The 14,077-nt window shown below is 34.5% G+C and overlaps 1 protein-coding gene across 1 annotated transcript in view; it reads left to right on the forward strand.

The window, feature by feature from the left end:
* The window catches only part of mgat4b (alpha-1,3-mannosyl-glycoprotein 4-beta-N-acetylglucosaminyltransferase B), a 154,696-nt gene that overhangs the window by 120,755 nt on the left and 19,864 nt on the right, over positions 1 to 14,077 (forward strand). Inside the window, exons 9-10 of the mRNA XM_073854046.1 lie at positions 11,283 to 11,413; positions 13,155 to 13,260. Of these exons, the coding sequence (XP_073710147.1) occupies positions 11,283 to 11,413; positions 13,155 to 13,260 (237 nt within the window). The remainder of the gene's footprint in view (positions 1 to 11,282; positions 11,414 to 13,154; positions 13,261 to 14,077) is intronic.

Here is a 14,077-nt window from a genome sequence, read left to right on the forward strand (position 1 = left end):
AAGTGTTGAAGTGATGATCAAATATGCCTGGAAGCATGCTGAACTCTTTCCCCGTCAGCGTTTTTTTTTTAAGTTGCCACCCAGTTTTAGTTTAATGCCTTGCAGAAAAACATAAAATATCAAATGAAGAACAGACCATCGGCTTTCAAACAAATACAAACAAAAAAACTTTCATCCTACCTTTATTTGTTCTCTTATCACCTCTCAAATTTTTGTTTTAAAAGCGGAGATAATTCCATTTTTGTGAAGAACTTTAGTAAGAGATCAAATTCACAGCCATGAACAATACTACACTGTGTTTTCAGTGAATGCGTCAGTGTTTAAGTTGGGAAAGATCGCCACCCAGTGGATAATAGCGGACGTATGAACTTGAGTTATAAAATCCTCAGACAACGTTTTCTCTATCGACGAGATGACTCAACAATATTTATTGACATTTATCTGCATATCGCCATTAATGGTGCAATTGTAGACAAATTAAAAATATGATTAAAGACTGTTGTGTTTATTTTCACAAATCAGTACGCAGCAACAGTGGCGCAGTGATACTTGTGATGCGGTCTGAACCGTGGGTTTACCGGGGTATTTTATCACGGCTTAGAACGCGTTTCAACCAATCAGAATGAAGAACCAGAACGAGCCGTTTTATAAGATGCATTTCACACTCCTGCACCGAACAGCAGAGCACACGACCCGGGACATTAACACCTTTCTCTAGTCTCCTCATTCCTGTCATTCAGACACACATACTTATGTTTCCCTCGCGTCTCTCTCTCTGCTCTTTTACTCTAATAGGTCCCAAAGCAGTGCTGAAGCTGTGATTGATGTTTTCGTTTTGCACGTATCACACTTAAACACACATACTTGCGCACACACACACAGTGTCGTCTTAGCCCTACACACACACATGCGCGCACATAAACTGTTATATTTTTCTGAAGTGGGTGTTTTGCTGCGTCCGAAATCACATACTGTGACGGTAGGTACTGAATTTAGTAAGTATCTACTCATCGATTGTTAAAACAAATATAGTGTTGTACTACTATATAGTATGAATGAATTTGGACGTACTACAGTACATTCGCCATTTTGATACATTACGTGACATACGTCATCACAACAACAAGTTAGTCGTTAACTGGAATGATGTTAAACTAGTGCATTTCAACCACAAGAAACAGCTGTTTAAAATATATGAAGAGTTTTGTTGCAAAACGAGATAATTGTTCAGAAATCTTGTTTTTTGGTTGTGCATTCCAATTCATATCAATTCAACTGCAGTTGGTTTGTTTTGATTGCAACGAAACTCTTCATATTTGCATGTAAATAGAGCTGCGTTACTGGTTTTAGAATTTTTTTATAAATCTCTTTCTTCTTCATTGAATAACTCCTCCTGGGGATCACGGGATAGCAGGTAGTAGGTAGTATGTCATCCGGGTACTTTTCGCCTACTGTTTTTGGAATACTGTGAATTCTGACATACTACTCGCCTAGCCTACAGCTTTTCGCCTACTATATAGTGTAGGGCTGTGAATCGTAAACAATTTCTCGATACGATACATATCCCGATACAAGGCCACGGTACGATTCTCATCACGGTGCAATACTACTTTGAATTACATTTTTGTTTAGAATTTAGTAGCATTATTTTTATCTGTTTATTGTACATTGAATAAGCAGTGTTCAGTTGTGTTTTTTCTTTTGAGGTATTCATAGAAATACTTAAAATTAAGTTAGTACTTAACTTATGTTTTTTTTTCAAAGCAGTTTTACAAAGATAGTGGCATAGTGTCTTACTCTAGGCATTATATTTGTCTCTCATTTAATTATTCTATATCTATGAATATATCTATAAACATGCAGTCCGAGTTAATACTATTTAATAGAAATCAGATTATTAATGTGACAGCTATAGTTTGAAGTAGCTCTGTATCTCTTCTCTAGAAGTTCACTTTTCACATGCAGCTCGTTGTCATGTTTCTTCTCAAATGTGTTAGTACTGTTTTATAAGAGAGTGGCTAATAAAGCCCTTTGCAGTAGAATAGGCTAAGATATCTGCGGTTTCTATAAGATATCTGATTTTAAATACACACGTGCGTGCGTGCGTGCGTGCAAGACAGAGAGTACATGCAAGTTGTGCAGATGCGTGCGCCCGCGAGACGGATACAAAGTATACCGCAAGTCACATGCGTCCTTTCCATATGGATCACGGATCAACAGCGATTTGTCATGTTACTTTTAAAAGTGCATCCGAATCGATACGGAAGGTGCTGTATCGATGTGCGCATCGTCAGGCGTTCATGACAATGTATCATCGTATCTATATTTTGAACACAGCACTAAAATAAAAGTAGGCGATAGTGGATGCAGCCTGAGTATTTTTGCATGTGTGAAACCGGTTTTATGGTTTGACACAAAGGGTGTTGCTATGTAGTTGCTATAGGGTGTTTTGCAATATTGCATGATGATGTTCAAAGTAGTAGGCAAGGTGTTGCTAGGTGTTCTAGGGAATTGGTTCTCAAACTTTTTTAGTGTGCCTGCCCCCCAATGTAAGGTGCACCCCTGTCGCAGCACCCCAAAGAAAATTCATGACATGAAACAACTTAAAATTTAATTCAAACCAAAAACTAATTCTTCAATGTAGTTCTGTTGGTTAGTAGACTTAGGGGAGTGTTCATACTCATAGTTTGGTTCAATTGGTTCTTTTGGTCCGGACCAAAAAGAAAACAACTTATGAAGCATTGGTTCGCTGAACCTGAAGATAACAAACCTTAATGCGCAAGGACAAAGTCATCACCTGATTGGTCGGCTTTGATGAAGAATTTTAAAGTCTGATCATCCACACCAACAATGCTGCATGATGGAGTAAACGTGCTTATTTTCTGAGTCTTTATATGGAGGTATTATTAACAGCTAAGAGCTCATAAAGATATTTTATTATCACCAAACATTTTATAAACTTGAAGCATTTTGTGCGTTTTCCAGCATATGCTCGATGGACCAAATGTTAGTGAAGCTCTTTACCTCTCCATTGCTCCACGTTTGCTTTCTGCTCATTTTGTTTATGCATACATCCCGCTGTAAAATCATGGTGGCGTCTTGTGATATATCACATCTTGTTTTTGGTTTGTTGCGCTGTCTCGGGTCCAAGTGCGTTACCATATCAGTCAAACCGCACCAGAGTTATTTTGGAAACGGACCGAGATTCACCTTTTCAGCGGTCTTGATTCGCTTGTTTAGTGCGCACGAAAGTTTGGAGGACAGCATCACATTTAAGAACCGCACGAAACGAGCAATCGCACCAAAGTTTGTTTTAATCGAACCAAACATGTCATTTTTCTGATGTTTGATTACACAGACTTGATGATAAATTAATATATTTCATTAAATGTCATAATAAAATTATTAATTATTTATTTATTTATTTATCTTGAGCTACCAATTTGAGAATCACTTTGCTAGGATTTTGCTACACAGTTGGTGACAATCCAGTAGTGTTTTTGAATAGGTTGCTATGGAGGTTGCTAAGGAGGTGCTTGGATGCTCTGGGTGGTTCCCTTATAAAAATTAACTATGGGATTATTATAGTAAAAGCACCCTGATATCACGGGAATTCATAAGGTTTTTACAAGGCAGCTAATTTGTGTAAATTCATACAATGTGAATTGAACAAAAACATACAATTATTAGAAATGAAGCACTAACACTAAACCCGCCCCTAAACCCATCATTACTGGGGTGATAGCAAATCATAACACAACGTAAAATGAGATTATACAAATGAATGGGTCAGTGACAAAAACGGTTTGGTCCTCAAAAAAGAGAATGAATGCAAGTAATCTGCAAATTTAATTTGAAATTTTAACATTTGATTGAACCATACGGACACAAAATAATTAACATCACGTCATTGACCCTTATTCAACGTAGCCACATCATAAAAAGGGGAAAGGAAGTGCCATGAAGGGTGTATTGGTAAAAGTGTAGTTACCATGTTTGTTTATTTTTTGTATTAATTACAATTGGTAAAACCATGGTTACAGTAGAAAAACAAATGGTTTATTTACGGTAACCATGATTTAACTATAGTTATGTTTTTTGTTTTTTTTTGTAGTAAACCCAAGGCAGACTTGTTATAAAAGAATCATGATTTGATGTGTTTTGGTCACTATCATGTGCCAAAATTTCAGATTTGATTTCTTTCTCTCTGCTTCCACCGTGTGAACGCTAAGATCCTTCCAGTAATCAGAGTCATGGTGTGAACGCTAGGATCTTTCCAGCATGAAGTTGGCCTATTTTAGCTCAGGGATTGCAGGCGTGACAAATCCATCTGGATGATTCTGGCTTTTCCTGCTGTCAGTCATGGTAGCAGCTAGCAGAGCGCTGTCACTAACAGATTCTTTTACTCTTCGCTCTGTCTAGCGTGCGAGCTGCTAATTGGTGTGATAGTGAGAAGACATGACAGCGCTGTTCACACATACACTACACACACCTACTGGATTATATACATCGCACACACGCAGTCTTTACATTGGCAATACATTTGTTTGCTTGGCAGAACAAAAGTGCACAAAATCTGGTAAGTGGCATAAAGATTAAAAATTACATTAGATTCAACTTTATTGTCATTGTGCAGAGTACAGAGTAGGTGAAATAATAAAAATGAAGAAAGTGACAATTTCTAAAGCTGATACATTGCAAAAAATTATTTTCAAGAAAAAAATCTTAGTATTTTGGTCTTGTTTTCAAAAATATAAAAAAATTCTTAAATTAAGATGCTTTTTCTTGATGAGCAAAACAACCCAAGAAAATAAGTCTAGTTTTTAGACCAAAAATATAAAATTTAAGTGATTTTGTGCATAAAACAAGCAAAAAAAAAAGCTGCTAATGGGGTAAGCAAAAAAATCTTGAACATTTTTCTTAAACACTAAATCTTTAAAAAAAAATGCTTACCCCATTGGCAGATTTTTTTGCTTGTTTTATGCACAAAATCACTTAAATACGATATTTTTGGTCTAAAAACTAGACTTATTTTCTGGGTTCATTTTTTTCTTGAAAATAATTTTTTTGCAGTGTAACCTTTCACACTGCAAAAAATTACTTTCTTACTTAGTATTTTTGTCTTGTTTTCAGTAGAAATATCAAAAAATTCTTAAATCAAGATATATTTTCTAAGAAAATAAGTCTAGTTTTTAGACAAAAAATGTACAATTTAAGTAAATTTAGGCTTAAAAAAGGCAAAAATATCTGCCAACAAGAGTTAAGAAAACTTATTTCAAGATTTTTTCTCACCCCATTGGCAGATATGTTTGCTTGTTTTAAGCACAAATTCACTTAAATAGTATTTTTTTTAATCTAAAAATTTGACATATTTTCTTAGGTAATTTTGCTCATAAAGAAAATACATCTTAATTTAAGATTTTTTTTAGATATTTCTACTGAAACCAAGACAAAAATATTAAGGAAGAAAGTCATTTTTAGTGTAGATTTTTTTCTATGCAAGTACACAATAATAAGTAATTGTCGCATGAAATTACTAGATTTAGAACAAATATATTGGACATCAGTAGCGGCCGGTTACCATATAGATCATGCTATAATAAAGTATCTATATGGTATTTTGAGGTAAAACTTCCAAAGATTTATTTTACATCAGGGCGGTGAATCTGTCGATTTTATTGTTTTATACTGTTGTCTGATGTCTACTTATGATGTTCGCGTGGTTTTTACATTCAAAAACATCAAAAGCAATAAGTTATATGTATTTTGTAACATGGATTAGTGACTCTCTGGAGAAATGGTTCGTTTGAAGGGGCGGGCCGCACTGAAGACCTGGACGTAACGCCCACTGCTATGATTGGACAGCTTCATTCTCCATCATTACATGTGGGGAAATGTTTTAAAAACATTAATGTGATAAAAATAGCAGCCGAACACAAATATGTTTAAGCCACAAAAAATTCTGGGTGCTAAAGATAATACACATAAATGACAATTTGTATAGTAAAGAAGAAACAAAACTCGACGTTTCTAAATTATCGTATACAACACAGTAAGCTCGCATCAGAATCTAAACTGCGGCTGATAAATCCTTCCTTATCAATTACTTTGTATATTTCTACCTTTAAATTACAGTCGTGTTGCACCTTTATTAATCGTTTAATGTTTTTAGTACATTAAAACAGTCAAACAAACGTGTTTAGACACAGATGTTACAACAGACATATCAAGCAATCTCTTCTAACAAAGCAATAGTGAAACGCAGTAACTTAAATAAACTTACTGTGTGTACTGCTGTGTCATTTTTGTCAGATCCAATATTAGTGGTGCTTTTAATCACAGTCTCTCTGCAAATCCAGCATCAACTTCTTTACAAATGAATCCGTGTACACAAAGTAAACAAACGCTCCCCACACGAGCTGGAACTTCTTCAAATGCAAACTTTAAACACTCATTCCTAATGTTATGTTCTGAGCCTCCAAGTTAAAATTTTACAGCGTCTGTGTTCTTCCCATAGACGGTTCTTACACAACCGAAAACTCAGTTTCCATGGTTAGTCTATCATAACAGATCACCGTGTCAAGATAAAAGTCTCTCAGAAAAAAATTTATTTAAAAGTCATTTTGGTTACATTTGTCAATCTTTAAAGACATGTGTACTTGTTGAGACACACGTGTGTCACGCGAAGCTGTGGGCGGGGCTACAAAAGTGGTGGTTGTATTTGGCTATGGGGAGGTGCTTCAATTCTACTTATAAAACGGGCAGTTCTGGTTCTTCATTGTGATTGGTTGAAACGCGTTCTAAGCCGTGATAAAATACACCGGTAACCTCACGGTTCAGACCACATTACATAAGTATCACTGCGCCACTGTTGCTGCGTATTGATTTATGAAAATAAACACCACAGTCTTAAATCATATTTTTAATTTGTCTACAATTGCACAATTAATGGCGATATCCAGATAAATGTCAATAAATATTGTTGAGTCATCTCGTCGATAAAGAGAAAACGTTGTCTGAGGAGTTTATAACTGAAGTTCATACGCCCGCTATTATCCACTGGGTGCCGATCTTACCCAACTTAAACACTGACGCATTCACTGAAAACACCGTGTAGTACTGTTCATGTCTGAATCTGATTTCTTACTAAAGTTCTTCACAAAAATGGAATTATCTCCGCTTTTAGCTGAAAATTTGAGAGGTGATAACTGATAAGAGAGCAAATTAAGGTAGGATGAAATGTTTTTTTGTTTGTTTTTGTTTCAAAGCGGATGGTCTGTTCTTTCATTTGATATTTTATGTTTATATAAAGAATATAATTTTCTGGAAGGCATTAAACCAAAACTGGGTGGCAACTTAAAAAAAAAAACGCTGACGGGGAAAGAGTTCAGCATGCTTACAAGCATATTTGATCATCACTTCAACAGTTGCACGATATAAATGTTAATGTATAAATTAGATGAATGGTGATTTATAAAATAAACACCACAGTCTTAAATCATATTTTCATTGTGTCTTTGCTGTGTCTGTGTTGGTTGGGAACTGCGCTCTGTTTCAGTCACACTTGATTCTGAGGAAATACTTTGTTTGGCGGAAGAGTAATATTTATACTAATATAATTACAACTTATTTGTGTTTTATTTTATAAAATCCCGCTAACGTTATGCATATGAAGTAACCGTTTTATAAACGCAGTAAACCCCTCGAGGCGTTGGGTTGCCGGTGCATTTTGTGGCAGCTGAGGGGGTTTGGGCACTCCGCTTCGCGTCGTGCCTAACAACGCCCCTTAGCTGTTATAAAATGCACTGGTAACCCACTGCTTCTCGGGGTTTATTGCTTTATTTGACGTCATATTTTTCGGAATTCCACACTTGGTCGTTATACAGGTTTGGTGCCAAAAACTGTTATATTTCAGTAGCACAGACGTTTTCGAGTTCTGAAACTTGCAGGATGTTCATTTAAAGATACAATTTGTATTTATGCGCCGCAAGATGGCGCCAGATCAAACAAAAACAATGATGTTGTTTACTGACGCTCTGAAGCAGCTTGGAATTATGGGATTTGTAGTCTTTAACTCAACCGCTGATGGCCATCAATCAGACGAGAACGAGAAATCACGTTGATGGATAAGGTAATCAAGTCTTATAAATGTTGCGTTTGATGACATCGTTTATTTCATTATGTAAGTTTATATGTGATGTTCAAAACGAAATTGTTAGTCATAGATATTACAGTATTAGTCCAAATTCGATGGTAAACACAGCTCAGAATTAAGTTTTCAACTTACAATCTACAATGATTTTTCACATAATGTATTGACAGTACAAATCTTATTGTGAAGTGTCTTAAAATGACCATTTATATTGCTGTACAATACCTTTTGATGTGCATATCGTCCGCGGGAAGACACGCTGATTACAATCTACACAATAATGTTGTGATCAATATAATAGCATACGTTTTTTGAAGGGTTACGAATCAAAACAACTCACCCATCGCGTAAAACACAAGCAGGATCAGAATCTCGGTCTAGTTAAATGTTGTCGTGAAGCTCTCTCCAGATAATGCAACACTAAATTGATCCTCCCTCGTTTTGTTCCAAACTCTTCTTGGGTCGTTTGGTTGGCCCGTACGCTTACAGGAGCTGACACAACCAGCGGCAGACGGTACAGGGATATCCATAAGTTCATAAGCAAGCGCGTAGCCCGACAGGCAGTGAGAACTTGTTGCCTCGCTGCCTCATGAGGAAATGACTTCGGCCTCGGAGGCCTGAAGGCAGCTCAGAGAAAGGCTTTCCGGCGCACTTCAAAGGCAGCGTGTTTGAAATATAAACAAAGAGCGCCTTTGTGATAACTAATCACATATTTGAAAACTACAATACTAATTTCTCGCTAGAAATGCAATTAAAATGCTTAAAAAGTGAAAATATACGTTTATTTTCACTAAATTTGTGCTCCAGCCGCTTCCTTGGCCGCCATTTTATTTTTTCGAGCTCGACCACTGTTGTCATGTGGTTACGTCAGTAAAGGCGGTGACAAAGGGTCACATGGATATTAACGTCATTGACAGGAGACTGCACTACCCCGTGTCAATGTTTTGAATGGAAATTTTCTCACGATTTACAAGTAGTTGAAAACATTACAGATATTGATAGTAATCAGCTGGACAAAATATATAACACTGGCCTAGTGGTTTTTGGACATTTTACTGCAAATATCTTACAAATTGCACCTTTAAGTATGATGAACTCTTATATAACAAATTATCGAGTTAAAATTGAGTATTTGATTCACCGCTCCTTTAAAGTCTTGTGAAATGTTCCCTTTAACTAAAAGTTAATCCAGAGAGCAGCAGCATCTCAGAATGACAACTTAAGGTATGAATAATTACCAGGAATGAGCAAAAGAGACTGATTCAAGTACACAGTGGAGAAGGGCTGTCCAAAAACAAAACAAGCATAAAAACATACAATAAAACATTAATAAGTTGCTGTTTCTTTGAAATCTCATACAAACTTGCACACCTGCCACCTGAAAATGTGCTAAGCCAGGATGGACATCATTTGCAGATTCATAAGCACAGACTGAGACCATTTGTGACTGTAAGTGGAGATGAATACTGATTCATTCATTTCATATAAGACTGTGTGTGTGTATCATATAAGACTGTGTCTCTGTACACATTGTGGTGTGTGTGCGTGCGTGTGTGTGTACTCAGTGATCCAGCACAGATTATATTTATTACACATACACAACCTTGAATAGTTGCCAAAGTGTTTTTGAAATGCAGCGATAATGAAAGTATTGCATCTAAAAGCAAACGCACTTATAGCGATTACACTTGCCGTATCGTAAAAAACATACAGGGTTTATTGCAATGATTATAAATTGATTTTCATTTAAATATTTATAAGGTTCATTAATTGTGTGTGAATAACGTTTAGTTTGACTTTATTTATATCTCCATTTAGTCTATTTGAAACAAAGCAAAATTTGGGCTGTCAGTGAAAGTCTAATAGACATCTAACCATTGTCCAAGAAAACAAATGATAAGTAATACGCTTAGGTCATGTAAAAGAAATGAAAGCAAACACCTTAAACACCTGTTGACTTTGCTTACATGACGGAGTATCGTACATAACGCAAGTTATTTTAGCAAAAACAGCATGTAACCAAATTTAAGGTTATTAGGGTAAAAGTTCAATACTCATATGACTACACTGGGTCTATAGTTAGCCGTCATTTTACTGTTTCGGTTATTGCTTGCTGGGTACCTGATGTCTATATGTGTTCAGAGGAGAGACTCTGCTTAAGTTTGTGTTTGCGTGTTTTCTATGTGTATTTACATCAATATGTAAACACAGTTGATCAATGTTTGCCTGTGGGTGGGTCATGCATTCATGTGTGATACTGTTGACATTTCTAATCCCCAATCTAATCCATATCATATCAAACCCACCTATATAATGGAAAAACACACACACATAAGAGTGAGTACTTAGTATTGCAGCTCATATTTACAGTGTACATAAAGTGAAGCACATTGCCTTGTGGGATACATTATTCAGTGTCTAACATATATTGCACATTTTAGTGAATGGCATCTTGGTATTGCATGCATATAACAATACTGTATGTGCACATGTATATTTACTAAATTGTAAAGGATGATTATGAATAAAACAGTGATACTTTTCAAACATAGCCACAGTTTCACACCTGTATATAAGACGAACGAGAGATAACCTGAGTGTGATTTATAGGATAGATGTTTCAGATCAGAGCAGATGTGTTTTGACATCAGTGCACATCAAACAGGATTTTTCAGTGAGACTGTAATTTATAATGCATAAAAACATATTGGCCTGGTGTTTTCTCTTCTATTATATATTACAATAGATGAGTACATTCTGCCAGCTCAGTACCTATTTTCAGTTTTAGAAAAATAATTAGAGGCTAACAAACGGTGAAGATTTATATCTAATTTCATTTAATTAAATTAAATTGAGTTATTTGCAGCACCACCTTTGCACTGAATGTTTATATGAAAATGTAAATTATTCTTCTATTATTTTTAGAGCACAATGTTTTTTCTTTATGATTTTATTAAATGTTTCACGGCCTTCATCTTTCCTCCCTTGATCTGTGTTTTATATTTTAATTGATTCCAGTTCATTAAGCCCAGAAATACTCATAAAAGTCTTTTAATTATTCTATTAAAAGTGCACTTCAGGCCTGGATGATGTTTATGTTTTATTAATGAATCTGGTTTGCTTGTTTCAGGTAAAATGTTCAAATCCTTGGACTTGCCACTGATTGTGGAGTTTATGCTAATGTTTTACAAAGACAAGCCCATTGATTGGCTACTGGACCACATCATGTGGGTAAAGGTGTGCAACCCAGAAAAAGATGCAGTAAGTATGAGTAATACATGATATATATGTGATTATATGTTCTTGTTAGTACTTATTAAATGAGCCATTTTGCAAATGGGTGCCTTAGATGTCTCTCTATATATTATATTTGTAAGTAATTATTGACACCAACTTTTGTCGTACAAAATACAACATTTGTATACTACTGTTCATTGTTCACAAAAGATGGCAAATGCCTGCATGCAGTAATGCTTAAATTACTTGTAAAATCTTTAATCAAAGATATATACATATACAGTGTATTAATTTAATTAATTTAGATAACACAATGCAGTTTATTAGCATCAAATATTTGTCTGGTAGTGTATTTAAGATTTTACAAAGATCATCAAGTACTTTTTTCATAGAGGTCATATTCACATGAGGCTACACATGTTTTTTGTTTTCAGTAGAAATATCAAAAAATTCTTAAAACAAGATGCATTTTCTTGATGAGCAAAGTTACCTAAGAAAAAAAATATATAAAATTTAAGTCAATGTGTGCTTTACAAGAAATCTGCCAATGGGGAAATACATTTTTTTCTTAAATTAAGTGTTTAAGAAAAAAGTAAACTTTTATTTACTTTTTTCTTACCTTATTCACTGCAAAAAATGATTTTCAAGAAAAAAAATGTCTTAGTATTTTTGTCTTGTTTTCAGTAAAAATATCTAAAAATTCTTTAATTAAGATGCCTTTTCTTATTGAGCAAAACGACCCAAGAAAATAAGTCAAAAATATCAAATTTAAGTGATTTTGTGCATAAAACAATTTAGTGTTTAAGAAAAATTTTCAAGATTTTTTTGCTTGTTTTATGCACAAAATCACTTTAATTTGATATTTTTGGTCTAAAAACTAGATTTATTTTGCTTTAGAAGTCATTTTGCTCATCAAGAAAAAGCATCTTAATTTAAGAATTTGTAGATATTTTTACTAAAATGAAGACAAAAATACTAAGAAATTTTTTTCTTAAATCATTTTTTGCAGTGTTGGCAGATTTTTTTGCTTGTTTTAAATTAAAATTCACTTAAATTTGATATTTTTATCTAAAAACTAGACATATTTTTATAGGCTAGAAAATGCATCTTGATTTAAAAATGTAGATCTTTGTACTGAAAACAAGAAAAAAATACTAAGTAAGAAAGTCATTTTTTGCTGTTTAAAAATTGTCATTAATCATTTATGAAACCAAGTTATGTACAGTAGTAAATGCGGTGTAAAATGCATTCAGAATGACAACAAAAAATTACTTTCTTACTTCGTATTTTTGTCAAAATATTTGTACTGATAACAAGACAAACAAACTACACTGCATAAAATAATTTTCAAGAAAAAAAAGGTCTTCGTATTTTTGTCTTGTTTTCAGTAAAAATATCTAACCCAAGAAAATAAGTCTAGTTTTTAGACCAAAAATATCAAATTTAAGTGATTTTGTGCATAAAACAAGCCAAAAAAATCTGCCAATGGGATAAGCAAAACATTTTTTCTTAAACACTAAATTGTTTTATGCACAAAATCACTTAAATTTGATATTTTTGGTCTAAAAACTAGACTTATTTTCTTGGGTCTTTTGCTAATCAAGAAAAAGCATCTTCATTTAAGAATTTTTATAAAACAAGACCAAAATACTAAGAACATTTTTTCTTGAAAATCATTTTTTGCATTGTACGTAAGAAAGTCATTTTTTGCAGTGTGATTGAGGTCATCCCTGTTATATTTAGTTATTTTGTTTGTGCTCCACAGAAACATTGTGACAGGCAGAAAGCAAACCTGCGCATTCGCTTTAAACCGTCTCTCTTTCAACATGTGGGAACACACTCTTCCCTCGCTGGAAAGATCCAGAAACTCAAGGATAATCTATTTGGTGATAAATGTGTTTACTTGTGTGTCTGTGTATTCTTTGTGTACAGGTGATCTGCCTCAAAACCCAGGAAAAACATCAAACCCGCGAGGCAGCTGATAACAAACCATATCCTAATAAATCAGCACGTGTCTCTGTTCAGTCTGTATATTCACTCTGAATGAAGAGCTGTGGTGATCGTCATGGTGAAGAGAGCTTGTGTGACCCCCACCGTTTCTCGTCGTATTGATTTTCTTCTCCGCCGGCTAACCGATGACTACATCTGACGCTTTATTTACTGAGGGTTCTGCTCACTGCATTTCTCACCCGTAATTCCTCTACGAATCACTAGTTAATCACTTTTATGTTTCTCAGATCAATATCTAAGGTCGCTTTCACGCTGGGATTTTTGGTGACATTAGATCAAGCCATTTGCTTTATTGATGTGTAACCTATTTGGTGAACTTAAGTAGAAACACAACCCAGGTTTGCTTGAAAACGAGAATCTTAAGGGGCATTCAAACGATGACTTTAACTATAATCACGACAGTAACTATATTAGCACTATCGGACAACAACGTTATGTTTGTGCTTTCATGTTACGCTCACAGAAATGGATGTAGATGATATCTTTCCCTTCAAAATCTAAATCAATTTAGCAATTTTCAAGCTATATTTTTATAGTTATAAATAAAAAACATAAAGGTATAAAAATAAGCAATAAAGGTACAAAGGCTGTCACTGAGACGCTATCCTTTTAAAGGTCATAAAATATACTATTTAGGTACAGATATTTATACATTTGGTACCAATACGTACCTTTGAG

The sequence above is a fragment of the Misgurnus anguillicaudatus genome, chromosome 16 (genome assembly GCF_027580225.2).
Source record: "Misgurnus anguillicaudatus chromosome 16, ASM2758022v2, whole genome shotgun sequence".
NCBI lineage: Eukaryota > Metazoa > Chordata > Actinopteri > Cypriniformes > Cobitidae > Misgurnus > Misgurnus anguillicaudatus.